This window comes from Procambarus clarkii, chromosome 67, assembly GCF_040958095.1.
Source record: "Procambarus clarkii isolate CNS0578487 chromosome 67, FALCON_Pclarkii_2.0, whole genome shotgun sequence".
NCBI classification, from domain to species: domain Eukaryota; kingdom Metazoa; phylum Arthropoda; class Malacostraca; order Decapoda; family Cambaridae; genus Procambarus; species Procambarus clarkii.
Window position 1 is genome coordinate 27,117,380 of NC_091216.1, and position 26,007 is coordinate 27,143,386.

Genomic DNA, 26,007 nt, shown 5'->3' on the forward strand with positions numbered 1-26,007 from the left:
TCGCCTTGAAGCATCACGATTGTATTTCTTTTCCCTCGAGGCTCGGTGTTGGATCCTGCGTCTTGAATTTGTTTCTTTCTATACTTGTACTCGTGCATTTCATCACACTTCTTCACCACCCTTCCTTTCCTTCATTCTCCAATGATTTCAAACCCTTGGACCCCAATACCTCCTCCAGCTCCCCTTCTTCTGCAGCCACCAGTGTTCCTTTAGCATCTGTCAGTTCCACTCCATCCTATTTGCATAGTTAACTCCACTACTCTACTTCCTCCTCGTTCATCTGTGCTCTCCTTTTCACAGTCTTCTGTCCCTTCTCCCAATCGTCCTTGTGTTTCCCACTTTTGTTCTCCCTCAGACTATGGAAGCTATTGCATCATCACTGGCACTGTTGCTATAGTACTGTATAGCAGCAATACAGTAGTATTAACAGCAATAATTTGGATATTACATACTAAGTGTTTTATTCACTTTTTATTATTACAGTAATTACATTATATAAATAATTGGCCACTAATATAGTTCATAAAGATTCATATGTAATAACTTCGGCATATTAGTATTTGTTGGGGGGGGTGGGGCATTGCTGATTTACAGTATACAAATTATATCACAGTAGCAAACATTAATATTTATGCTGTCCTAACATTCAATAGTCAATGCCATCCTGTAGCACCAATAATACTTCATGTATCCTCCCCATTGCTTGACTTTTCACACTATACTGTACCTATATATCTAAAATATACATTTTTTTTGTTTTTTTCTTTTGTTTAACTAAAATCTTTCTAACATTAACTTTATTTAATACTTTGCCACTCTTCTGTTTCACATTTTATATTACCAGTATTTTACTTCACGCCTACAACCGCTTTCATCATCCTTAGAGCCACGTCGCTCGCATCAATAGGAATCTGCAAATTATACAAAATCTTGGTTTTTAAATGTCATCTTTTCATATCCTTATATTAATCACCATTTTCCAATTTGTGTATGGTCAGCAGGCACTCACGAAGATAAATACTATAGGGAAAACAAAAATTTTCCAAATGCCCAATAAATTCACAAGATAATAGTATACCACACCAGACACAATTTCGTAATATTTAACTAGTTCATATCAAAGGCAGTTCACTCAAGGTGGCTATCTTGATAATGGAAAACTACTATTTATTTATTTATTTATTCAATTACACTTAAAGCTCGACGTACCATAATTTAGCACAGACCAGGGCATGCTTTTTCACTCTTGGGATAATAAACCCAAGAGATTGCTTATCCACAAAAGGTATAAATATTAAGTCTGCTGCATAACTAGCTGGAAAAAAAAATCCTCGGGAGTAATGCAGCTACACGAACTGCCAACTGTTAACTCCTGTTGGCAGGCTGATGGGTTTAAAATCCCATCGCTCACTAAGCCTTACCCACTAGTTTCCTCTGGAATACAACCAACCAATTTTAACAACCACTTCTGGGTAAACAAAACATGTACAGGTATGTATTGGCACCTCATCAATCCTTCCCAGCCAGGATACAAACCTAGGAAAAGTACCTTGTGAACCACAGTGTGCATTACCACTGAGCCATCACTGACTTTGCAAAGCCATGACCTGTCTGTCTTTATTAAACCCATGAAAAAATAGTGACCTTTTGTTTATTTCAAGTTTAAATTATTCTGTTGCAAGAAAGACCTACTGAACTTGCTTGCACTGCATATACCGTGTGAAAATGATCTTACCATATGTCCTGCATTTAAAATCCAGTAAAAGGTGAAGTTCTTGAATGATTTTGTAAATGCAACAGTGCCACCACTCTCATCTTCCATGGGAATTCTAGCAGCATTCACCCACTGCTTGGTGCCTACCCAATGCAGATTTTCAACCCATTTCTGTACACCTGCAAAAGAATATTAAAAGAAGCATTTGCTTTCAAAATTGTGTATCAACTACTGTCCTATCTATTTACACCTCTCCCTCTCTCATTCATTAATATATTATAATAATAATTTACTGTGTCGGGGACAGGAAGCCAGAGTGTATTCACACACGTTTGCCTTTTATTTCTATTGCTGTTTCAAAATAATTTATATTATGCACCGTATGTATCGTTTTAGACCACCGTTGAAACCATGATTTATACCATTTGAACACCTTACTCTCACAAAATAATGAGAGATACTTACCTAAAATATTAACAATCAGGTCTAGCTGACCATTGTAGACGATGACCTTTATTGCCGATGTATTCAAAAGAAGCTCCACTGTTGAAAATAGAACATTTAGTGTATCATTACAAAGTTTACTTTAGTTATACATTACTGTATACACAACTATGATTATATAGCAAAAAGTTACCAAAAGTCTGCAATCCAGCAGTGCTTTCAATCATTACGCTTTACTTTTATTATTGTCTCTTTTGGGGTATTAAAGTTTTATAGACACAACATAATGGTACAGGCAAAAATACTAAGCCATTACAGATATATAATACTTGGAAGGGTTGAATATAAGGTTTGGGGACAGGACAGAGGGAAGAAATGGTGCCGAACCACTTGACAGTTGGGATTGAATGCTGACCTGCAAGAAGCAATACCGTCCCTCTTCTGTCCATTCCAAGTACAGTACAGTACAATACAGTACTTGGTTTATTGACAAGTCAATTTTCAAGGATTTAAAAGTTACTATCAACTTACCATCTTTCACAGCTGAATTCATGAAGTCTGCAGCAAGGGCCCTGAACACGAGCTGGCTCTGTCCACCCCAAGTCACGTTGTGTGGGATAACCTTCAGTTTGTCACGTATAGGCCCATTCATTAATGCATCCAATACGGCAGAAAACTGACCCACATAGCGATGATAGAGGCATTCTGTTAAAAAAAAATCATATTAATATGTATATGCAGTATTCTGAGGCCTGTAATGGTCTATAAGATAAGGTCTCCTGACATGATTACTCCTAAATCTTTTACATTACTGTACTTTTTCTTTCAGTAATGTGGGATCTGACTGTTTTATATGGGGTTTCTGTCTTGATATTTTTGTTTTTCCCCCATAGCATTCCCCATAACTAGAACTTATCCTCATTATCCATGTTATTTTCATTTAAAGACTTTACTAACATCCGATTGGAAGTTTACTGCATCCTCTATATTGTCTATTCTCATGAAAATCTTAGTGTCAAATACAAAGGACAATACAGTACTGCAGATTGCATCCTTGTCTGTCTAATATGAGGATAAGGCAAAGTACCGAAGCAAGCACCGTACCCTAGGAAACTGAACTTTTCACGGTGGACGATTCAGATTTTACTTTGTTGTTGATTACACTCTGGGTTCTGTTCTTTAGCAAGTTAAAGATCCATCTTCCTACTTTGGCAGTAATTCCTGTATACACATAATGCAAATTATGTGTATACAGTATTACATCAGCATTCTGATTGTCTTCCATGGCATCTAAGGCCATGTCATAGTGGTCTAGCAACTGTCACACGAAGGAGCACCCTTCCCTGAACCATGTTGCCCAGGATTATGTAGACACTGCGATTCCGTGTGTTTTATGATCTTGCCATTTGGGACTCTTTCAAAGAATTTTATGATGTATGCTGTTAGAGCTATTCATCTAAAATTTTTTGCATCTGCTTTAACTACCTCCCATGTGAAGTGGCGTGATCTTCACTGTTTTAAGTATGTTAGGGATAACACCAGTATCTAGGCTCCGTCTCCAAAAGATATTTAGGGCCTGTAATAAGTTTTTTGTTTTTCAATTCTTGATGACTATAGAATTCAAGGAGTCTGGGCCTGGTGCAGAATGCATGGATATGCTGTGTATGGCTACTTCAAAGTCAAGTGGCGTTAGGAACATATCTGATATAGTTCGATGGTGGTATCACATTTATAAAAAATTTGTTTGCATCACTGATCTTCAATATGTTCAGGGGTTCACTGAACACAACTTTCATACTGTAACCTTAGTATGTCACTCATTTCTTTGTTGTCATCTGTGAAGGTTCCATTGCCCTTGCATAAGGGCCCAATGCAGGATATAATTTTTGTTCTAAAATTTGCATAGAGAAAACATATTTTGGATTCCTCTCCATTTCGCTTATGACGTTTTGCACACTCTGGCTCATCTGGATTTTATATGAATCTTGCAAACTTTGCTCGATCATTTCTATTTCTCTACATTGCCTTCTTTCTTTATTTTTCTTGGGATCGAGCGAAGCATTTGACATGTTCTGCAATTTGTTTTCATCGCACATAGCGGCAACACCATTCTCGTTCCAGTTTTCATCTTTTTCTCTTTCTCCTTAGTTGTATGTGATTCGTACGTATTTCTAGTGCTACTGTGCCAACCTTACAAACAATTCCACTACTAGCTACTAATACGATGAAAATTACAAGAGGAATAGTTTACGCGACTTAGTTAGCTTGGAAATCCAACTAGCAAAATAAACAAAAAATCTCAATATCAAATTGATACACAGTACAGTTTTCGACTTTAAAACCGCATAGTCTTCATCATAAAATAATAAAAGCTAATGGTGTTAACTGATATTGTTAGTACAGTATGGTAATAAAATACAGTACTTTAAATGAACTACTGTAACAATTCTCCCAATTTAATCTCAACACTGATTAACACTACAGAATCAGTTATGTAAGCTCATCATTCATAATCTAGCTGTAGTTCACAATCCATTGTACCTTCATGTACTATATGGACAGAATATGAATACAATATGCTATTGATAATTTTTTAACTATTAAAAGAATATAATTAAATATATTAATATAAAGTACTGTATAGAATTTATATACACAATATAAATACTGCATACGTATTTATTTTAAGATGACAAATGGTTAGTTGTAAGATTTACCCAAAATGCTGTGCATGATAAGCGACCTCATAGAAGAATACTAGCAATAATATGCCATCTACCAATATAATGTTAATTAAACCAGTGCATATTTTTCTTCAAAGCATAATAATAATTATGACACTATCTTACCATGAATTCTTGAAGCAATCTCATTTGAGGGAAGAACTGTAACAGCATTAGAAGAATTATCTTTATGAGCCTGCTTGAGAATGTTGTAGAAATTGACACCGTTTGTTACATTCTCGATCAAATCTTCTGCCTGACCCCAGAGTTCTGTGGCTTGACCCATCTTTCCAGCCTGAACAGCATCCGATACTTCCTTGGCCTTCTTACTGATCTTGGCCAAGCCTGCAGAGTCGATCAGTGACTGGAAGGAGCATTTTAAATCAATTCAATAAATGTTTTATCTTCAAAAAAGTACATAAACCTTATTTCTGAGAGCCAAGAGAAATGTGTAACAAAATAGTTTGCCTAACCAATTTGCCTACATGAAGTAATAAACCATATAATCTCAGTTAATTACATGATTCAAGCGGGAAAATACCATTCAAAGCAACATGGGAACCTTTGACAATCTACTGGCTTCCTATCTCTGTTGAGGCCACTAAAGACAATGGCACTCAGGTCAATTTAGTTAAACCTCTGGGTAAATAATACGCTATTCTCAATAACATAGTAATATACGTTCAGCTGGATATATGACATCTCTGCTTTTCCTCAATTTTCACACTGGCCAAACAGCATCACCAATCAATCTTTGAATCTTGCATTCAATCGGTTGTTTTTCTTAGCCAACCTCTAGCACTCCAATTTCGCTTGCGTGAAAAAACTGCCCGAAACACTATGCATGTTAATGGCTTTACAAGAATGTACAAATATCAATGCTATGTGCTCTCATAAACCCAATGTACTGTACCTTCTTCTATATAAATAAATAAATTGTGCTTGATTCAGTACCTGTATGTTCATTCTCACTTTCAGATCCCAACTAATGTGCTCTGCATATTTTCTGGGACAATAATGCTTCCAACCACAAGAGTAAAAATGCCTTCTAATGAATCATTGGTTTTATATGCCAATACAGTACTAGTAAAGTGCAGTATGCATTGGGAACGATCCAGGAATTTTAAGACACTGGAACTAGCAGATCATTATCATAAACTCCAAACAAAGCACTTATAAGGAACAAGTAACAAAATCAGTATACACGTATTAGTTGTTAAAAATAAATATGCTCGGAAATATGCTCAAATGTCTCATTCCTGACCTGGACAACAACTTGGACCCAATCTGCTGTGTGTTGCCTATACTAACTTCAAGAATGTTATAATACTGGGGGGGATATGAATATTTAGGCAGGGATAGAAAGAAGTCATATGAAAGTGGCCCTTTTAGGTGTAAATGGAAATGGGGCTCTTTTGGTGGGTGGGTGCAAGTTTGACAGAGTGCAAGTTTGTGTGGTGATAGAGCCACCTGGAGAAACCTCTTCTGTGGCCACTACCTGATGATGAGATTGTAAGGTGTCAGGGGTATGCTGCGGAAATCATAAAACTTCCCTGTTATACATATATAGTGCAAATAGATACTATTGTACTACACTATGAAGTCAGGGATAACATTTTATAAATTATAATTATTAAAAGAAGTGCTATGCAAGGATAACTACATAGCAGGTGGAAGATATACGGAAGTCGGGGACAATTTATCAATAAATATGCAGTACTGTACTGAAGAATCAAATATTTCTGCTCTCTTTGTATGTAAGCCTGAAATGTTGGGGAAAAAATACAGACCGATAACATTCAGAGTTGTGTTGATACCACTCAATTCTGTATTAATTTTTCATCACCAACTTATTTTCAATTATAAAAGTTTAAAAATTGTTTGTCAAGTGCTACAACTACAGTACTATACAAAATGAATCCCAGGCAGTAATCTTGAGGTTATCTTGAGTTTTCTCAAGTAACTCAGTAACTCTTTCTATCAACATGCCAGAGTTCCGCTGCCCATAAACATACCGTGGCATAGAGGTATGGTCCCCACGAGAGCACAGCATCAACAGGGGACACCCATGAATCTCCCAAAGCTACACCAGCCAACTGACATTTTATCTTCTTCTGTTGCACTGCCTGTAAAAAAAGAATGTAGCAAACATTTTATTCAACACTTGCTATTCATAGTTATTGTGTCCAATATTCATGGCAAAGTGACCCAATTCAACTTTCCATACCCAAAAGTTACATTCTGTAACTAGATTATAAGTACTGTGCTCTGGCTTCATTGCTTGTATTTAAGAAATGTGAGTACAAAGCATGCATGATGTGCTTTAAAGGTTAAAATAATTTAGGCAGCTAATAAATAATCTATTGCATTTAGTAACTATGTCTTGGAGATTCAAGTAGTACAGTACTCACCTTGTTGAGTGATTGTGCAAACTTCACTGCCATTTTTCCCCCATAGGATTCTGCAAAGATGTAGAGTGGGATATTCTCAAACTCTGGAACCTGTGAGGAAGAAATTTACAAATAAGAATACAGTATAAGAATCCATAAGAACATAGCCTCGGCTGTATTCATAATTAAAATTCTAACATTTATCTCACAAAAACTGATCAAAATAAAAAATTTAACCCAGTTCCATGGCAAAATACTATAGTAACTTCTAGCTGCCTTATTATGTTACAAAATGTTCATATGAAACTATTAAAGATCATATAAAAAAAGCTGTACTTTACAATTTATATATACTGTACAGTATTACACGGTTATTTATATTCAGTAGTTACTGTCCATGTGTGCCATACAACTTTCAAATTTGGTAGAATTTTGCATAGCTGCAATATCGTCCTGAGCTGAGCCAGCTATATATTTCTACAAAAGTCAATGCATTTAATTTTGTATTATGCATTTAATTTTGACTATGTAGCAAGGGGTATTGCAGCACAACAGTCTACATCCTCAGCTCACAACTTAAGGGAACAGGGTTCAGTCCCTGTTACAGGCAGGACAGAAATGGTTATACACATTTCCTCTCACCTGAAACCTCTATTCCCCTAGCTATTTAAATAAGTATCTGGGAGTTACAGAACTGTTGTGGGCTGCATCTTGGGGAAGGTCACTAGTTGACTGAAGGGGGGCCTCGATAAACCTAACACCATGCTTCTTGTCCCCCAACAACAAGAATTATCTGCTTGTTAGTCTTCAGCTTTATCTTGCCCTTCTTAGGCTACAATTAGATTATATATATTTCAGCTTTGGAATTGACTTACTGAATGTACACAGTTCTCGGATGTGGGTGTTCAAGATTATTATTATAAAATAATTATGGTAACAGTAAAAAATTACTGTTACCATAATTATTTCAATAATACTTTTAAGAAATCTTTATTTTTATTTTAATTTGCTACTTCAACATTTTCTGCTGACAGCACACATACACACACCAAAGAGCCAGAGCTCAACCCCAGCAAGCACAATAAGGTGAGTACACACACACACACCTCTCATTCCCCTCATTGTTTGCTGATGATGCAAAAATTATGAGGAGGATTAAGACGGAGGAAGACAGTATGAGACTACATGATGACCTAGACAGTCCAACAAATGGCTACTAAAGTTCAACCCAAGTAAATGTAAGGTAATGAAACTAGGCAGTGGAAACAGGAGGCCAGACACAGGATACAGAATGGGAGATGAAGTCCTTCATGAAACGGACAGAGAGAAAGATCTAGGAGTTGATATCTCACCAACCCTGTCTCCTGAAGCCCGCATCAAAATAACATCGGCGGCATATGCGAGACTGGCTAACATCAGAACTGCCTTCAGGAACCTATGTAAGGAATCATTCAGAACCTTGTATACCACATATGTAAGACCAATCCTGGAGTATGCGGCCCCAGCATGGAGCCCGTACCTTGTCAAGCACAAGGTGAAGCTTGAAAAAGTTTAGAGATATGCCACTAGACTAGTCCCAGAACTAAGAGGCATGAGTTACGAAGAAAGGTTGTGAGAAATGCACCTTACGACATTGGAAGACAGAAGAGTGAGGGGAAACATGATCACTACCTACAAAATTCTGAGAGGAATTGACAGGGTAGATAAACTATTCAACACTGGTGGTACGCGAACAAGGGGACACAAGTGGAAACTGAGTACCCAAATGAGCCACAGGGACGTTAGAAAGAACTTTTTCAGTGTCAGAGTAGTTAACAGATGGAATGCATTAGGCAGTGATGTGGTGGAGGCTGACTCCATACACAATTTCAAATGTAGATATGATAGAGCCCAGTAGGCTCAGGAATCTGTACATCAGTTGATTGACAGTTGAGAGGCGTGATTAGAGGCGAATACAATCCTTGACAGATGAACCCCATACAGTATATATATATTTATGAAAAACACCAAAATTCATTTTCTACCCCTAATCATGGCCTTTGGCCATTATTAATGGCCACATGCAGACATGGGTCACATCTCACACTCACTTTTATGAAAAATCCTTTCATAAAGGACACAAGGTCATCAGCAATAACAGTGTTGTTGGTGGCCAGAAGCTTCGGGTCTTCAACATAGCTGTAGCCTGTTCCTACTGGATTATCAACGAAGAGTACGTTCACCTGCTCCGTCTGAAAAAAAGGGAGTACTTTAGGAAATATTTATTTCTAAACCTGCATCAAACAAAGGAGGTTTGATGCTGATAACATCCAAGGACAAAACCAATGATGATCTTTTTCAAGACACTAGTCCTCTCTCTAGGGTGGAATATTGTTGCACACTAACAGCCTCATTACCAAGGTCACCAAACAGGAGGCCTGGTCAGAGACCGGGCCATGGGGACGTTGATCTTTGGAATAACCATAACTTAGACTACTACTACTACTACTGGAGTGCAATTGATTAGCTGAAAACTTTTTTGGGGGGGGGGGATTTGTCGGATTCTTTCATTAGTCTAAATTATGGAGTTGAGTTTAGGTGCAGATAATCATTCTAGCAAGAGGCTAAGCAATGGGAACTACAACAATTAATTGTCTTGTCATTCAGCGCTTTCCAACGGTGATTAAGAAACGACGCATGTCACTTGAGCTCAAAACCAAATGCGTGAAAAGTAGTTAGACAGGTATACAAAAAAATCAAATAGTTGGGGAAGGGGGGGGGGGAAGGCTATTGTATATTTGTGAGTACATTCCATCTCTCCATACATATATATATAAACTTAACACATGGCAAAATTGCACCCGAAATCATCTTGTACAGCTGAAATATTAACCACTGTCGGTATACATACCCAAGCATTGGTCCTATTTTGCTGAGACGCGTCCTGTGGGCCTATCTCGAGGAAATTGCCAATGCCCGTAGAAGAGGCACCTGGGCCACCCTGAAGCCACAGAACCAGTGGCCGAAGCTTGTAGTCGACATCAGCGGTGGTGTAGTACAGCCAGAAGAACATGTGCGCCTTGTCGCGCACTCTCACATATCCCCAGGTTTCCTTGCCCCGCTTGATTCTTTGTGAGAACCCTGAAACAAGATAACTTTGTTAGACACGTTTAACTCAGAATTCTGATTTGTAAGACCAATCAATAATGGAGGGGGGTGGGGGGTGGGAAGAGACCTTTGACAAGCCACCGTCTTTTTGCCCCCCCCCCCATTAAGGCTACTGCCCAGTGAGCACAGTATGACGTTGGTTCGTCGTTGAATCAACGGTAAAGGTAAATAGGTAGCCTCGTGTTGGGTAACTGTTGTGGGTTACATTCTTGGCAGCATCAATGGTTGGCCTCGTTAAACCAACGAGATTACAACAATGAGATAATATATATGGCTAAATAGGGCTGTATTCACCTATTTGTGCTTGCGGGGCTTGAGCTCTGGCTCTTTCGCTCCGCCTCTCAACTGTCAATCAACTGATTTTTTTTACACACCCCCTCCCCTCAGGAAGCATCCCGTAACAGCTGTTTAACTCCCAGGTACCTATTTACTGATAGGTGAATAGCAGCATCAGGGTAAAAAAACTGTCGTGGCGACATACAGCTGGCAGGGAGTTAGCGCTAGATCCTGCAAACTCACTTAGGTAAGAATATCTAGGTGAGTACATTCCATCCCTCCATCTCTCTCTCTCCCCTTGAGTGGAAGGGAGAGCAAGGCCTGTAACTTAGCCCACACACTAATGTAAATACGGTCGGACCCAGCGACCAATCTTTATACCCAAAGGAATTTTCCGTTAAAGCTGAGATAGTTGTTAGAGGCAATAAGCGTGCACAGTAGGACATCTTTCCACAAGATCTTACTGCCACCTAGATTATCCGGGAGCACTAATTAACGTGCCAATCTTGCATACCATACCATATATACCTTCTACTTTGATGACCAATCCACACACTAGAAAATGAAGGGACGACGACGTTTCGGTCTGCCCAGGACCATTCTCAAGATCAATCGACTTGAAATTGGTCCAGGACGGACCGAAACGTCGTCGTCCCTTCATTTTCTAGTGTGTGGATTGGTCAACATACTTCAGCCACGTTATTGTGACTCATCGCCTGCATACCTTCTACTTTCCTATTATATTCTCTATCCAGATAGAAGTTTGTGAAGGCAAATGCAGCACCCTTATTTTCTACCATAACTTAGTCGTGGACCAATACGTCTTCCGCTATGTCTTTCAATTGTATCCCAGAAAACCGGTCAGGTGACGTTCAATATGTGATGAATTACCTAGAAGTATGTCCTGATTAACGAAATCCAGTACAAGGTCCTGAGGTTAGATTCCCGGGAAGAACGAGCCGTTTAGGCACGCTTCCATACACCTAATGTGTGTGTACACCTTGCAGTAAATACGTACCTGGGAGTAAGGCAACTATTTTGTGTTACATCTCAAGATCACACTTTCTCCTGCAGGTCTCCACGCATACTTCTCTATCAATTATATTCTTCTCAGCAAAGATTGGCTTGTAGAGCATTAGTGCCTTTATTTTCCAGAAGTCATCATGCCTACAGACCAAGCACTCTGCTTTGCATTCTTCTCCACAACTTAGAAAACACGGTAATTTCGTCTTTAGTTCTGCAGAACATTACCGAGTTTACACTTTCGTTTAGGCAGTGTGTCTAAGGGTAGTAAAACAACATTTCAAACAAAAGAGCTCTCGAAGAAACCCTACAGAGCACAGTAAGGGGGGTTCGGAAAATACACTAGAATTTTCAGCGATGCGCACACTCTGTATCGCTGTGTAATGTAGTTTTAACACTTGACACTAACATCCAGTGTAGTTTTGACTATATGTGGGGCACCATTCCTAACACTATACTAGTTTGGAAGGGCAAACTAACACAATTTATATATAGATACCGTCTACACCATTATTTGTTAGTACCAACCATAAAAAGAAGCCAAAGCAAAAACTTAGAAAATAACAGAAATGAAATTTAAGGATATTGACAAAGGAATATGATAATATAAACGCCTTGAAGGAGAAGAGAGCCGAAGACGAGAGAAAAAACAGGAAAACTGAAGGCGGGAGAGTAAACAAAATGACTTAAAAGGTTGTGAAAGTGGAACCAGGAGAGACGTACAAGGAGAGGGTGAAAATAAAATAAAGGTTAACCAATAGGTGAACATATGGTGATTATGATATACTGATTGATCCCATAAATTAGAAACTTATGGAGAGGTTAAAAAAAAACTTAATTTACATTCTGTCAAAACGGTGAAGAGTAAGGAGCGACATGATAGAAGTATAGAAAAGATAAGAGATATTACGTACTCAATATACACAAAATAGAACACCAAACAACAGATACAAACTGGACAGATTCGAAAGACCTGCGTAAGAATTATTTAGGAAACAGAGGAATAAACTATCTAGAAAGATAATACACTAGAGGCTGTTTCAGTACAGGTAGCAAGAGGGACAAGAAGGCAAATATTTGGGGGGACGAAGTATTTCCTCTGTTCGAGTAGCCTAGCAAGTTAGGCGCCGTTCGAGTAGCCTAGCAAGTTAGGCGCCGTTCGAGTAGCCTAGCAAGTAAGGCGCCGTTCGAGTAGCCTAGCAAGTTAGGCGCCGTTCGAGTAGCCTAGCAAGTAAGGCGCCGTTCGAGTAGCCTAGCAAGTAAGGCGCCGTTCGAGTAGCCTAGCAAGTAAGGCGCCGTTCGAGTAGCCTAGCAAGTAAGGCGCCGTTCGAGTAGCCTAGCAAGTAAGGCGCCATTCGAGTAGCCTAGCAAGTTGGGCGCCGTTCGAGTAGCCTAGCAAGTAAGGCGCCGTTCGAGTAGCCTAGCAAGTAAGGCGCCGTTCGAGTAGCCTAGCAAGTAAGGCGCCGTTCGAGTAGCCTAGCAAGTAAGGCGCCGTTCGAGTAGCCTAGCAAGTAAGGCGCCGTTCGAGTAGCCTAGCAAGTAAGGCGCCGTTCGAGTAGCCTAGCAAGTAAGGCGCCGCAGACTATTTACCATTTCAAATGTGGGCATGCCACTCCCAGAGTTGGGAGTCAGTACTAAAGCTTTAAGATGGAGATGAAAATCAAAGTTAAGAACACAGAAGTTAACTAAAAACGCACGGGAGCCTGTTAACTCTCACTTTAGGCACTTATCTTTGTGACGTGATAACGATAACAAAGGTGTTATGATCTAGAACGCATTAAAACGCACTTTAGACGTCGAGCCAACCAATTATTTTGTTTGGGGTTTGCACTCGCATGAGTGCACATGAATGTGAACTTGTGTAAGCGATTGTATGTTGGTAAAATACACACAAAGGGATGAGGTAGCTCAAGCTATTCTCACCCCGTTCAGTACATCGTGTTAATACATACATAGACACACATCACAAACAATAAACATATTACCAAACATTCTGAGATAAACATATACATTTCCTAATGTGCGCATTAGTTCCTATCTATCTTCGCTTATTGGAACTCTGGCTTACTATTTCTGGTTAGTACTTCATTCATCATTACAAATGAAGTACTTACACATTTCTTGAGCGCCACTGGTGGTGTTATCTCCGAATTCTGCTATTTTATCAGATTCAATTATATAATGATTATGGGAATAATTCTGTGTTACGGGCTATTCATGCCCGTGCCACCTCTTGAGTGGCTTAATCTTCATCAATCAGCTCCGCTGACAGTTTACAGGGGCTTACAGTCCACGTCAGCAGGTGCTGTAAACTCCCAAAGGTTCTACTTGTAGCTGAGTCTAAGCCTAGCAGTGGTAATATCTAGAAGTCTGCTAACCTTATTGGATGACCCATAGACGTGTGGTTCTTCCTGCATAAAAGAATGATGATAGATGGAGGAATTGGTGTGAATTTCACTTTGCCTCAAGTCTACAAGATTTTGTTGCTGTCCGCGGAATATTACTACTCTCAGGCTGCTCAAAGGCAGTCCAAGATGATGGGTAATCAACTTCCTCGTTACAAGCAAATGTTTTTGCTAACTCATCAGTTCTATCATGCATTCGGAGGCCTGTAAGATGCCAGTTAAATATGAGTGCGTGCGTGCGTGCGCGCGGTCGGCTGGAGCGTGTCCGTGCCTCTGAATACATGTCGAGTTTGCCTCCACCACTTAATCCAAGGATTTATGCCACTGGAGTACTGTACTTTTCTAATTAATCCCAGGCTCACCAGCCGTATTTAAATACCCCCCGACTTGCGTGTCTCTTTTTAATGTCATTGCATTACATGTCATTGCGTATCTGGTTACTGAGTATTATATATGTTGAGAGCATGTCTCTACCTAGTTAACTTATTACACAGGTGGGTTCAGGAGTAGACGCCTTCTGACTGCCTTCCCTTCCCATAAGAAGCGTATCTACAAGTCTTTTTCCTCCCTCATAAAGACTGTGAAGCAGTATCCTCCCCCGCGATAACAGCTTGATGGTTAAATGCAACCTCAGAATACTGAGAAAAAAAAATTGTACCACTTACGGGCTATTCATGCCCGTGCCACTTCTTGGGTGGCTTAATCTTTATCAATCAATCAATCGTCTTTTTCCTGAACACGTCCCTCCAATCGGTTTTACTCCCAGGTCCCCAATTACTGCTGGGTGAACAGCGGCGAGGAATTTAGAACTGGCGCCCAGTCAATCCTCCCTGGCCAGGAGTCGAACTCTCACCAATTTGTTCGCCGGGAGAGTGGTTACCCCTACGCCACCGTGGACTGTTGGGGGCCGCGTGTGTGCGTACTCGGATTCAGATTCTTTGAGTGAGTACATCAATCAACTGGTGCGTGTGTACACAAGTTGACGCGTTTGTAGGTGCGCACGAGGGAATGCGTCCATACCTAACCCACTACCACCATGCACACGGCACTATAAAAGAATGCGCGCGCACCAATACCCCACTCCTGTGTCAGGTAAGTTACGGGCTCACCATAGCCCGTGCTACTTGGAACTTGTTCCGAGTAGCTGAATCTATAACAACAACCACCAATACCCCTGCCACCCGCACCCCCCCCAACCCCCCACACAAACAGAAGCCACTAACCTCCCTCCCCCCCCCATTCAATCCCTTCACCCCCCTTCCTACACAACTTCATTTCCCTGTTATCTACCCCCCCACCCCCACCCCGCCCCCACACTACACCGCACCACGTGGTACTCAAGAGATAAGAGGTTCGCGTGGCGTAAAAACAACTTTCTCCACTCTTTCAGAGCACTGACAACAACGCTTATCAAACCCCCCCTAGTTTTTATGATGCGTATCAGAGGAAGTTACCCAAGTGTTGTTGAACTGCCGCCTCTTATCTCTGAAAGCAGGAGCCACCAAGACGTACCACTAAGATTTGACTAATGTGTTAATCTCCCATTAAAATATAAATGGTACACACACAAGCCCCAAGGAACGTAACCAATGATATACGCACACAGTATATCATTGTATATCACAGTACTCCATACACAGTTTCAAATGTAGACATGATAGAGCCCAGTAGGCTCAGGAACCTATACACTAGTTGATTGACAGTTGAGAGGCGGGACCAAAGAGCCAGAGTTCAACCCCTCGCAAGCACAACTAGGTGAGTACAGTTCCTTGGTGTAGAGGTTTAATGTCAATATCCGCGTCGTAAATAACGACCTAGGTTCGAACCCTGGACATCGTTTGGGGCCTGACAGCTGAGTGGACAGCGCTTCGGATTCGTAGTCCTGAGGTACCGGGTTCGATCCCCGGTGGAGGCGGAAACAAATAGGCGTAGTTTCATTCATCCTGATAGTCCCTGTTCACCTAGCAGTAAATAGGTACCTGAGAGACAGTTGCTACGGGCTGCTTCCTGGGGATGTGTAACAAAAAGGAGGCCTGGTCGAAGACCGGGCCGCGAGGACGCTAAGCCCCGAATCATCTCAAGATAACCGTTACTTCACTGTCTGCCCCCCCCCCCGCAGCAGGTCACTGGTCACTCTGCTGTAACACCACAACCAGATAGCACGTCATGTAACTCTCACAGCCTAGTAACCACGTCATGTAACTCTCACAGCCTAGTAACCGTAACCTATTTCAGTAGCTTAAACCCTACATCCCAACATTTAAAAAAGATTTACAAACCTCTATTGACTCCTGCACAAAACTATCAGGGCAAAGACAGCCTTAACAGTTAAAAAAATACACTAATATCCACCTCAGTCTTCAAAAGGGAAGGCGAAGTGCAGCGGAAATTATTGACCAAATCACATTAATCTCCGCCACACGCGGGGTCACGGGAAGAAGTGATGCCCGAAGTGATTGATTGATTGATTGATGAAGATTAAGCCACCCAAAATGTGGCACGGGCATGAATAGCCCGTAAGTGGTGGCCCTTTTGAACCATTACCAGTATCAATAGATGATACTGGAGATCTGTGGAGGCGCGACTGCACTCTGCGTGACAGGAGATGTCTCCCGTCCAATGCCCGAAGTGCTGCTGCTGCTGCTGTTTTAGAGTCAGCTACTTAGAACAAAAGTTCCAAAGTAGCACGGGCTATGGTGAGCCCGTAGTGGACTTACCAGGCACAGGAGCGGGGCTGTAACTCGCCCCCGCACCCCGAAGTGCTCTTACAGCAAGAGTTTTAAGGTTCGTGTCCCCTCCCCCTCACCCCACACACACACACACAAACGCTGTAAAGCATAAATATTTTACGTCCAAGCACTCAACCTTTTGTTTATGCCGAGCCGAGCACCACAGCATGAGAGGTTGAGGGCAGCGACCTTTCAACCTATATCTCATTAATTCTATATTATATATATTATAATAATAATAATAAACACACCCACCCAGAGTTCTTACATTCTTGTACAGCCACTAGCACGCATGGCGTTTCGGACAAGTCCTTAATCCTAATTTTCATACACACACGCACACACACATCCCCAGGAAGCAGCCCGTAGCAGCTGTCTAACTCTCAGGTACCTATTTACTGCTAGGTAAACATAGGGGATCAGGGTAAAAGAAACTCTGCCCATTTGTTTCCGCCTCCGCCGGGGATCGAACCCGGAACCTTGGGATTACGAACCCCGAGCGCTGTCCAGTCAGCCGCTAGGCCACCAAATTATTGTTTTTTATGTACTTATGAAGAGGGAGAGACACGTTAGTGTGTGTGTGTGTGTGTCATTAAATAATTAAATACCTATTTCACTACTAATGCAAGAGGCATCAGGTGAAGGGAAAACGTGCCTAGTCTGTTGTTGTTTTAGATTCAGCTACTGCGAACAAAAAGTTGCAAGTAGCACGGTCTATGGCGAACCCGTCGTGGACTTAAAAACCTGGCACAGGAGCGGGGTTGTAACTGTGTGCTCAGGCGTTCCTGTCCTGCCAGGGAAGTGAGCCTCGGCTGGCAGCAGAGACCAGAGAGCACTGCGCATTGTACCGTGAACTTCGCTCTTGTAATGAATGGCCTAAAACTTGTTTTGCGAGTGCAAGTGTTGGAGCGTGATAACGGGCCCCACGCTCACGGCCCCCGAGGGCCATTCACACACTGATATAATCTCATGGCCACTTGAATTCCACTCGTCTCGGTAAACACACATCAATGAAACTTACATGTTTCTTCCTTAAACATCATAGTCTTCTCCGGCGCTCGGTGAACGACTAGGGGTCATCTTATCTTGAGGTTATCTTGAGATGATTTCGGGGCTTTAGTGTCCCCGCGGCCCGGTCCTCGACCAGGCCTCCACCCCCAGGAAGCAGCCCGTGACAGCTGACTAACTCCCAGGTACCTATTTACTGCTAGGTAACAGGGGTATTCAGTGTGAAAGAAACTTTGCCCATTTTGTTTCTGCCTCGTGCGGGAATCGAACCCGCGCCACAGAATTACGAGTCCTGCGCGCTATCCACCAGGCTACGAGGCCCCCTGGACCTCGCCTGTGGTGGTATTAACATGTCAGTTTTTGTAGAAGTGATTATTGTTGTTATAGATTCACCTACACGGAACAAGTTCCAAGTAGCACGGGCTACGATGAGCCCGTAACTTACCTGGCACAGGAGAGGGGCAAATAGCATGGGCTATGGTGAGCCCGTAGTGGGCTTACCTGGCACAGGAGCGGTGCCGTCTGGTGAGTGTGTGTGTAGAAGTGATTTCAGAGTGCGTTAAGCAGGACCCAGCTAGGTGCTGTGACCTTGAGGGTACCGGTACATACATGGGTCAAGTTCCCACTATTGTGCGGCGCTGAACTTTTCAAGGCGGAGTTGGCTTCGCTAGTAGTGACACAGAGTTGATTTTATTGTTGGCAGCTTTGGCAGGGTCTCAATCCACTCTGACTGGTCGGTAGAGCGACGGGCCGGGGCCGTTGCTGGGTCGGCGATCCGTCACCAATGGTCTAAGTTGATAGACACCGTTCCTTCGCCCTGTCCTCGTATCCCAGCTCAGTGTTCTCGTATTCGTATAAATCAACTTTTGACATTTAAATATCTACACAAATCAGCATTTGACTCAGCATCTGGTAAAATGAGTTCTTAAGCTACGGCAACGCGCTTTGTTCACATCCAGCTAATGTAAACACACTTTAAATCACCGCAATCAAAACAATAACCTTCCCTATGTCTATCAACAGTAGTAGGCATCCATCAGTCTCAGGAGACTATGGAGTTGCGCTCTGGTTATCGGTCTGGAGTGGCCTCTCCAGGGCGCAAAGCCAGGGTAGGTTGATACGGGGGAGAAGCTGTTACCCATGCAGCAGGTCCTCCCTCTCCACGGCGCCAAAAGTCTCCGATGGAAAGGCAAACGCCAATATGATTGGTTCCAGCGCCGTCGCAGGAACGGGTCAGAACGAGGTTGAAGGCACCAACGAACTGCCCCCAGGGGCTCCAGTTCCGGAGTTGACCTCGAAGTTGGTAAAAAAAAGGCACAGAGACTCCAAACCCGGAGACCGCCGTGATCGGGGCCGGAGAACCACCACCCCAGCAAGGGCAAGAACGACCCCAGCCTCCTGAAGCAGAGCCTGGGGGGCCGCACGAGCCCCAGGAGGTGGACGACCCGGTCCCGCACCTACGGGTTCCTGACAGAGATCGTCACGGCCCTCTGTCACCCGAGGCCCGCTTCCTTCACGACCCAGCAGAAGAGTAATAATTATTAATTACAACAATGTTGACCAGACCACACACTAGAAAGTGAAGGGACGACGACGTTTCGGTCCGTCTTGGACCATTCTCAAGCCGATTGTGAGAATGGTCCAGGACGGACCGAAACGTCGTCGTCCCTTCACCTTTTAGTGTGTGGTCTGGTCAACATACTTTAGCCACGTTATTGTGACTCATCGCCTGCAAATTACAACAATTATAATTACTATAACTATCAATAAACCTATAATATATAATATTAAATTGTAAATATGATTTGTTTTATTATAGACAAGAAAGAAGACCACATACTGTGTCGTCTACTATACAAGCCAAATATGACTCGGAAAAGCCTACCCGAGAGAGAGAGAGAGAGAGAGAGAGAGAGAGAGAGAGAGAGAGAGAGAGAGAGAGAGAGAGAGAGAGAGAGAGAGAGAAGATTAAGCCACCCAAAAGGTGGCTTGGGCATGAATAGCCCATAAGTGGTGGCCCTTTTGAGCCTTTACCAGTATCAATAGATGATACTGGAGATCTGTGGAGGTGCGACTGCACCCTGCGTGACGGGAGATGTCTCCCGTGAAAAAAAAAAAGCCTACCCGAGTCAGTACTGAATTTATAGCTTGGGGCTGCAGGGCAAGTGTGACGCAGTTAGGCAAGCAAGAGCCCTCTACCCTAAACATGCTCAAATAACGTTGAATGAACGCAATCAACGTTACTCAAGCTTGTTTTGCCCACTGGTAAGCTTGACAAGGCACCAGAGAAAGACTTTAAAACACATGATAAGCTCACTAATATCAAATAAATCGCTAATTACATGTTGTTTATTTAGTCAACTCGCCCCCTCGATTATCCGAATCCACGGAGGGATCAAACACTGTCTAGTCCGATTAAGTGGACGGATAACAGAGACCAGATAAGTGGGTCAGGGTACACGAAAACATTCGGCTTATCTAGGTTTGGATTAGAGATAAACGCAAACGCATTCATACCAACACCGCGCACTTCGCCAGACAGATGGGACGTCGGCGGCGTGTGCGCAGACTACGGCTCTGACCGCCGTGTTACTGGGATACAAGGCTACGGAGAAGTGCGCAATTTGGCTAGCGGTCTGGGGACTGGGAACAGCGCTAGTTGGATAGATCCCTTTGGGGCGCAGCGCTATTTGGATAGATTCCTTTGGGGCGCAGCGCTAGTTGGATAGATTCCTTTGGGGCGCAGCGCTAATTGGATAGATCTCTTTGGGGCGCAGCGCTAATTAGATAGACCCCTTTGGGGCGCAGCGCTAATTGGATAGATCCCTTTGGGGCGCAGCGCTAATTAGATAGATCCCTTTGGGGCGCAGCGCTAATTGGATAGATTCCTTTGGGGCGCAGCGCTAATTGGATAGATTCCTTTGGGGCGCAGCGCTAATTGGATAGATTCCTTTGGGGCGCAGTGCTAATTGGATAGATTCCTTTGGGACGCAGCGCTAATTGGATAGATTCCTTTGATGTGATGGGTTAGTTCGATAGAGGCTTCGAACTAGCACACAATTGAAAAAACATTGTTTCAAGTGTACTAAGGTGTTTTTTTTAATATAGTTTATTTATTATGCACCCCATACCCATCTTGTGGGCGGTAGTGGACAGGGTTACAGAGGCACATAATGGGCTCAGGAACTGAACCCCACAATTCATGTAGCTAAGCCAAGTTACAATCTTGATGAGCTAGTTACAAAATTCAATGCACATCGTCACATTTTTAGACTGAATACATGTATCTGTATACTGTCGTCTCTCTAGACTGACGACAGTCTGAATACAATAAGACCATACAGTGGCACCTCAAGGTTAAGGTATTTGAATCTATTTACGTAGTCAAGCTGCGAGCTATCAGACAGTTGCATCTTGCGAACAGCTCCTGTATCATTATATCATCTGATATAATGTATCATCATATCATCAGCATGTCTATGTATGTATTAACACGATGTACTGAACGGGGTGAGAATAGCTTGAGCTACCTTATCCCTTTGTGTGTATTTTACCTCAATAAACTTATTTCAATTTCAATCATCAGCATAGATAATGATGGGGACGTTGCGTTTGCTCGGTACAGAGTTTAACAGCGTGTTTATTAAGATATTAAATAAATTAGGGCTGAAGACACCTCCCTGTGGGGTGCCTTGCTCTTAAGTCTCTTGTTACACTCCTATGCCCCCTGGAACAATACAGAAGTCTTCCTGTTGGATAAGTAACCCCTGATCCATCAGAGAAGCCGACCACCAACATTCAGTCTCGCAAGCTCCCTCAAGATAACATGTCGGTTTGCAGTATCTAAAGGGTGAAATCCATACTATTGGATCCTATGCTAATGGATCCCCCAGAGGATTTTATGCCCGGGGTGGAACAGAGACGGTCGGCCGTGTTTCACCCGCATACCTCTGTTCACCAAGTAATAAATAGGTACCCCTGCCGGTCAGCCGAGCGGACAGCACACTGGACTTGTGATCCTGTGGTCCCTGGTTCGATCCCAGGCGCCGGCGAGAAACAATGGGCAGAGTTTCTTTCACCCTATGTCCCTGCTACCTAGCAGTAAAATAGGTACCTGGGTGTTAGTCAGCTGTCACGGGCTGCTTCCTGGGGGTGGAGGCCTGGTCGAGGACCGGGCCGCGGGGACACTAAAGCCCCGAAATCATCTCAAGATAACCTCAAGATAAGATAACCCCAGGAGTTAGGCAACCGTTGCATCCTGCGGAAAGGTCAGTAGTTGATCTCTGGGACGTCATGAAACCTAAGTACAAGCTTCCTGTCTCCCCAACAATGGGAATTAAGGGCATATGGGCACCCTCGGCCACCCACCCCTCCCCCCCCCTTCGACATAAACAGTAAGTGATAGCCAGTGAGATTAGTTGACCACCACCACCACGTGTCGACATCCTCCATACCACAACAGTTGCGGCAAACGCTGCACATTCCTTGTCATCACACTGACGAGGCAGTTTACAGTAATATCATGCATAGGAAATATACCTGAGGCGACTATTAATTGACAGCTCTAGGCATTAAAGCTGAATCAACCAATCAAATAAAACAATGTAAGTCAAGAACTAACGAACCTTTTTTTTTTTTACTCAGAAAAAATGTAGTGTATTCAGCCTTCTTTATCTTGTCATATTTTGGTAACTTTCTCAAAAGAATTTAAGAACTGTCAAGTTTACTGTGAATGATGATAACGTGTCTTCAGGTTCTCCATTATTCTCGTGTAAAACTACTTCCTCCGCCACTATACAAGGAAGGTCCCTCTGTGAGACTACTCTGTAGATAGTTGACTATCCTGGATAGTCAGTCCCACGGTGTCTGGTCCAGCCTCAATCACCACGTGTATGAGTGATAAAAATATGATAAGGTTTGAATTGTATGGGGGAAACGCCTACTAACAGACAGCCCGACTCCCCGTCTGTCTGTGTCTGCCAGACAGCCAGACTGACTCCTAGTCTGCCCGCCCGACCGTGTGAGCGCCCAGCAGACGCCTCGCTAAAAATAAAATGAGTTACTCTCTGAATGCCACAGACGTCGTTTAAAAAACAAATCACTTACACGCCTGTCATGTCAGGGAAAACAAAATCTCATGCCAGAGATGGAAACATTAAGAACCAACCTATACGGATATCCCACCCCCCTCTTCCCCCATGCTTAGCTTATTATTTGCCAATACAAAATACAACACCCCATTTGACGAGTCAATTGCACTACCACTAGAATGACTATCTATGGAGACGGGAGACATCTCCCGTCAATTAATTAAGTGGAATTAAGTGGATTAAGACGGGAGACATCTCCCGTCCACGAGGCTAACCATAGCCCGTGCTTCTTGCCCCGCTCCTGTGCCAGGTAAGTTACGGGCTCGCCATAGCCCGTGCTACTTGGAACTTGTTCCGAGTAGCTGAATCTATAACAACAACAGACTATCTATGGGCGACAGACGTCACCGTCACATCCACGACAGGCGTCGGGTGCTGCAGACTCCGGCTCCTCCTCCAATATAACAGCATTATCAGGAGAAAATGCTAACCCAGTTTGACTATAAAACATGGCAGGGATACGAGGACAGGATAAATGCTGAGGATATCAGGAGTATGGGAAGGTTAGGTGCCCCTCCCACTTGAACCCTCGGAAATTGAACGCCGACCTGCAAGAAGCCGGCTGGCCCAGATTCACGAAGCAGTTACGCAAGTACTTACGACCAATCCAAAGTTGTTGAACAGCTCCCGCTTCAAGATAACGACCAAGTGCTACTTGTAACCACTTCCTGAGCCACAGAGGACGTACGCCACGCGTGCTGTCCTCACAACTTCCTGAGCCACAGAGGACGTACGCCACGCGTGCTGTCCTCACAACTTCCTGAGCCACAGAGGACGTACGCCACGCGTGCTGTCCTCACAACTTCCTGAGCCACAGAGGACGTACGCCACGCGTGCTGTCCTCACAACTTCCTGAGCCACAGAGGACGTACGCCACGCGTGCTGTCCTCACAACTTCCTGAGCCACAGAGGACGTACGCCACGCGTGCTGTCCTCACAACTTCCTGAGCCACAAGAGGACGTACGCCACGCGTGCTGTCCTCACAACTTCCTGAGCCACAGAGGACGTACGCCACGCGTGCTGTCCTCACAACTTCCTGAGCCACAGAGGACGTACGCCACGCGTGCTGTCCTCACAACTTCCCGTCACTGGTACACACTTTCTTAACAAATTCCACTCCACAGTAATTTGATTACACCTCGACCCACGAGCATAAAAATTGATCGGCCTGGGCCAAGGGAGCCGGTCGGCCGAGCGGACAGTACACTGGACTTGTGATCCTGTAGTCCCGGGTTAGATCCCGGGCGCCGGCGAGAAACAATGGGCAGAGTTTCTTTCACCCTATGCCCCGGTTACCTAGCAGTAAAATAGGTACCTGGGTGTTAGTCAGCTGTCACGGGCTGCTTCCTGGGGGTGGAGGCCTGGTCGAGGACCGGGCCGCGGGGACACTAAAGCCCCGAAATCATCTCAAGATAACCTCAAGATAACCACCAAAAAAAAATCTACCAATACTCACTTTTGAAAATGTGGTCTTGTTAAAACCCCCGCTCCCACCTGCAAACGTTGAACACATTTTCACACCAGCCCGTGTGCTCGTGCCTGTGACGATTGATTGATTGATGAAGATTAAGCCACCCAAAATGTGGCACGGGCATGAATAGCCCGTAAGTGGTAGCCCTTTGGAGCCATTTCCAGTATCATTAGCTGATACTGGAGATCTGTGGAAGTGCGACTGCACCCTACGGAGAGGTCGTGACCTCTGGTGCCTGTGACACCGCTGGGATTATTAAATTTTCACTCTCCTGGAGACAGGGGCGCCAGGCTTGGCACTAAAAGAGGTGACTGAAATCATCCCTCAAGAGCAGATTGATTGATGAAGATTAAGCCACCCAGGAAGGTGGCACGGGCATGAATAGCCCGTAAAGAGCTCCCCGGGAGACATGTAAAATACTTGAACCTTCTTCAACTTACAGGCTTCACCTCGCCTCAGGTCTGTCTTCAAGGTTTGCAACGAGACTAGTGTCAGAATTAAGTGGATTAAGCTATCACTTGGGGTTATCTTGAGATGATTTAGGGGCTTAGCGTCCCCGGGGCCCGGTCCTCGACCCGTCCACTACCTCAGAGACCTAAAGATATAATCCAGGGTGGATATGATCAGTACATACAAAATACTGGAGGGAATAGGCCGATTCGGATTCACGAAGCAGTTACGCAGGTACTTGTGAACCTGTAGAGCTTTTCTCAGTCTCTGGCGGCTTTGTTTACATTTATTAAAACAGCTGATGAGCTCCAAAGCACCAGGACGTTGTTTTTTGGGCATTAATAACATTTGTTTGAGAAGTTTTGATGCTCGTAAACCGTTTAATAATTGTAAACAAAGCGGTCAAAGATTGAGAAAAGCTGTACAGGGGGCCAGATTCACGAAGCAGTTACGCAAGTACTTACGAACGTGTACATCTTTCCTCAATCTTTGACGGCTTTGGTTACATTTATTAAACAGTTTACAAGCATGAAAACTTGCCAATCAACTGTTGTTGTTGTTATAAACAGCCTCCTGGTGCTTCGGAGCTCATTAACTGTTTAATAATTGTAAACAAAGCCGCCAAAGATTAACAAAAGCTGTACAGGTTCGTAAGTGCTTGCGTAACTCCTTGATGAATCCGGCGCCTGGTGGGCCAAGACAGTCTCTTCAAAGAAAATGGGTCAAGAGGGCATAGGTGAAAACTGGAAACGCAAACGAGTCAGGAAATGTACAGAAATACTCCTTTTCCTGCGCCCGGATGGCCAACAAATGGGATGTCCAGAAGGAAGTGCACTCCCCCATCTCTCTCTCTCTCTCTCTCTCTCTCTCTCTCTCTCTCTCTCTCTCTCTCTCTCTCTCTCTCTCTCTCTCTCTCACAACAGCAGCTCGACCTCACTCTCCCCGATGCTAACGTTAGGCGTCGTTTAACGTTAAACTAACGTTTTCTACTCATAATGCAAAACAAAAATCTAATTCCAAATTCTAAACCTATTCTTCAAAAGAATGCGTGCACAAAGAACACAAGAGTAATGTAC

General features: G+C 43.3%; 1 protein-coding gene across 1 annotated transcript in view; it reads right to left on the reverse strand.

Moving 5' to 3' along the window:
- Window positions 1-458: 458 nt before the first annotated feature.
- The window catches only part of LOC138355468 (retinoid-inducible serine carboxypeptidase-like), a 50,879-nt gene continuing 25,330 nt past the window's right edge, over window positions 459-26,007 (reverse strand). The window contains exons 2-10 of the mRNA XM_069310576.1: window positions 10,162-10,391; window positions 9,362-9,502; window positions 7,293-7,382; window positions 6,897-7,007; window positions 5,008-5,245; window positions 2,690-2,863; window positions 2,180-2,257; window positions 1,736-1,893; window positions 459-911 (exon numbers count right to left, since the gene is read on the reverse strand). Coding sequence (XP_069166677.1) covers window positions 849-911; window positions 1,736-1,893; window positions 2,180-2,257; window positions 2,690-2,863; window positions 5,008-5,245; window positions 6,897-7,007; window positions 7,293-7,382; window positions 9,362-9,502; window positions 10,162-10,391 — 1,283 coding nt within the window. The 3' untranslated portion in view covers window positions 459-848. The remainder of the gene's footprint in view (window positions 912-1,735; window positions 1,894-2,179; window positions 2,258-2,689; window positions 2,864-5,007; window positions 5,246-6,896; window positions 7,008-7,292; window positions 7,383-9,361; window positions 9,503-10,161; window positions 10,392-26,007) is intronic.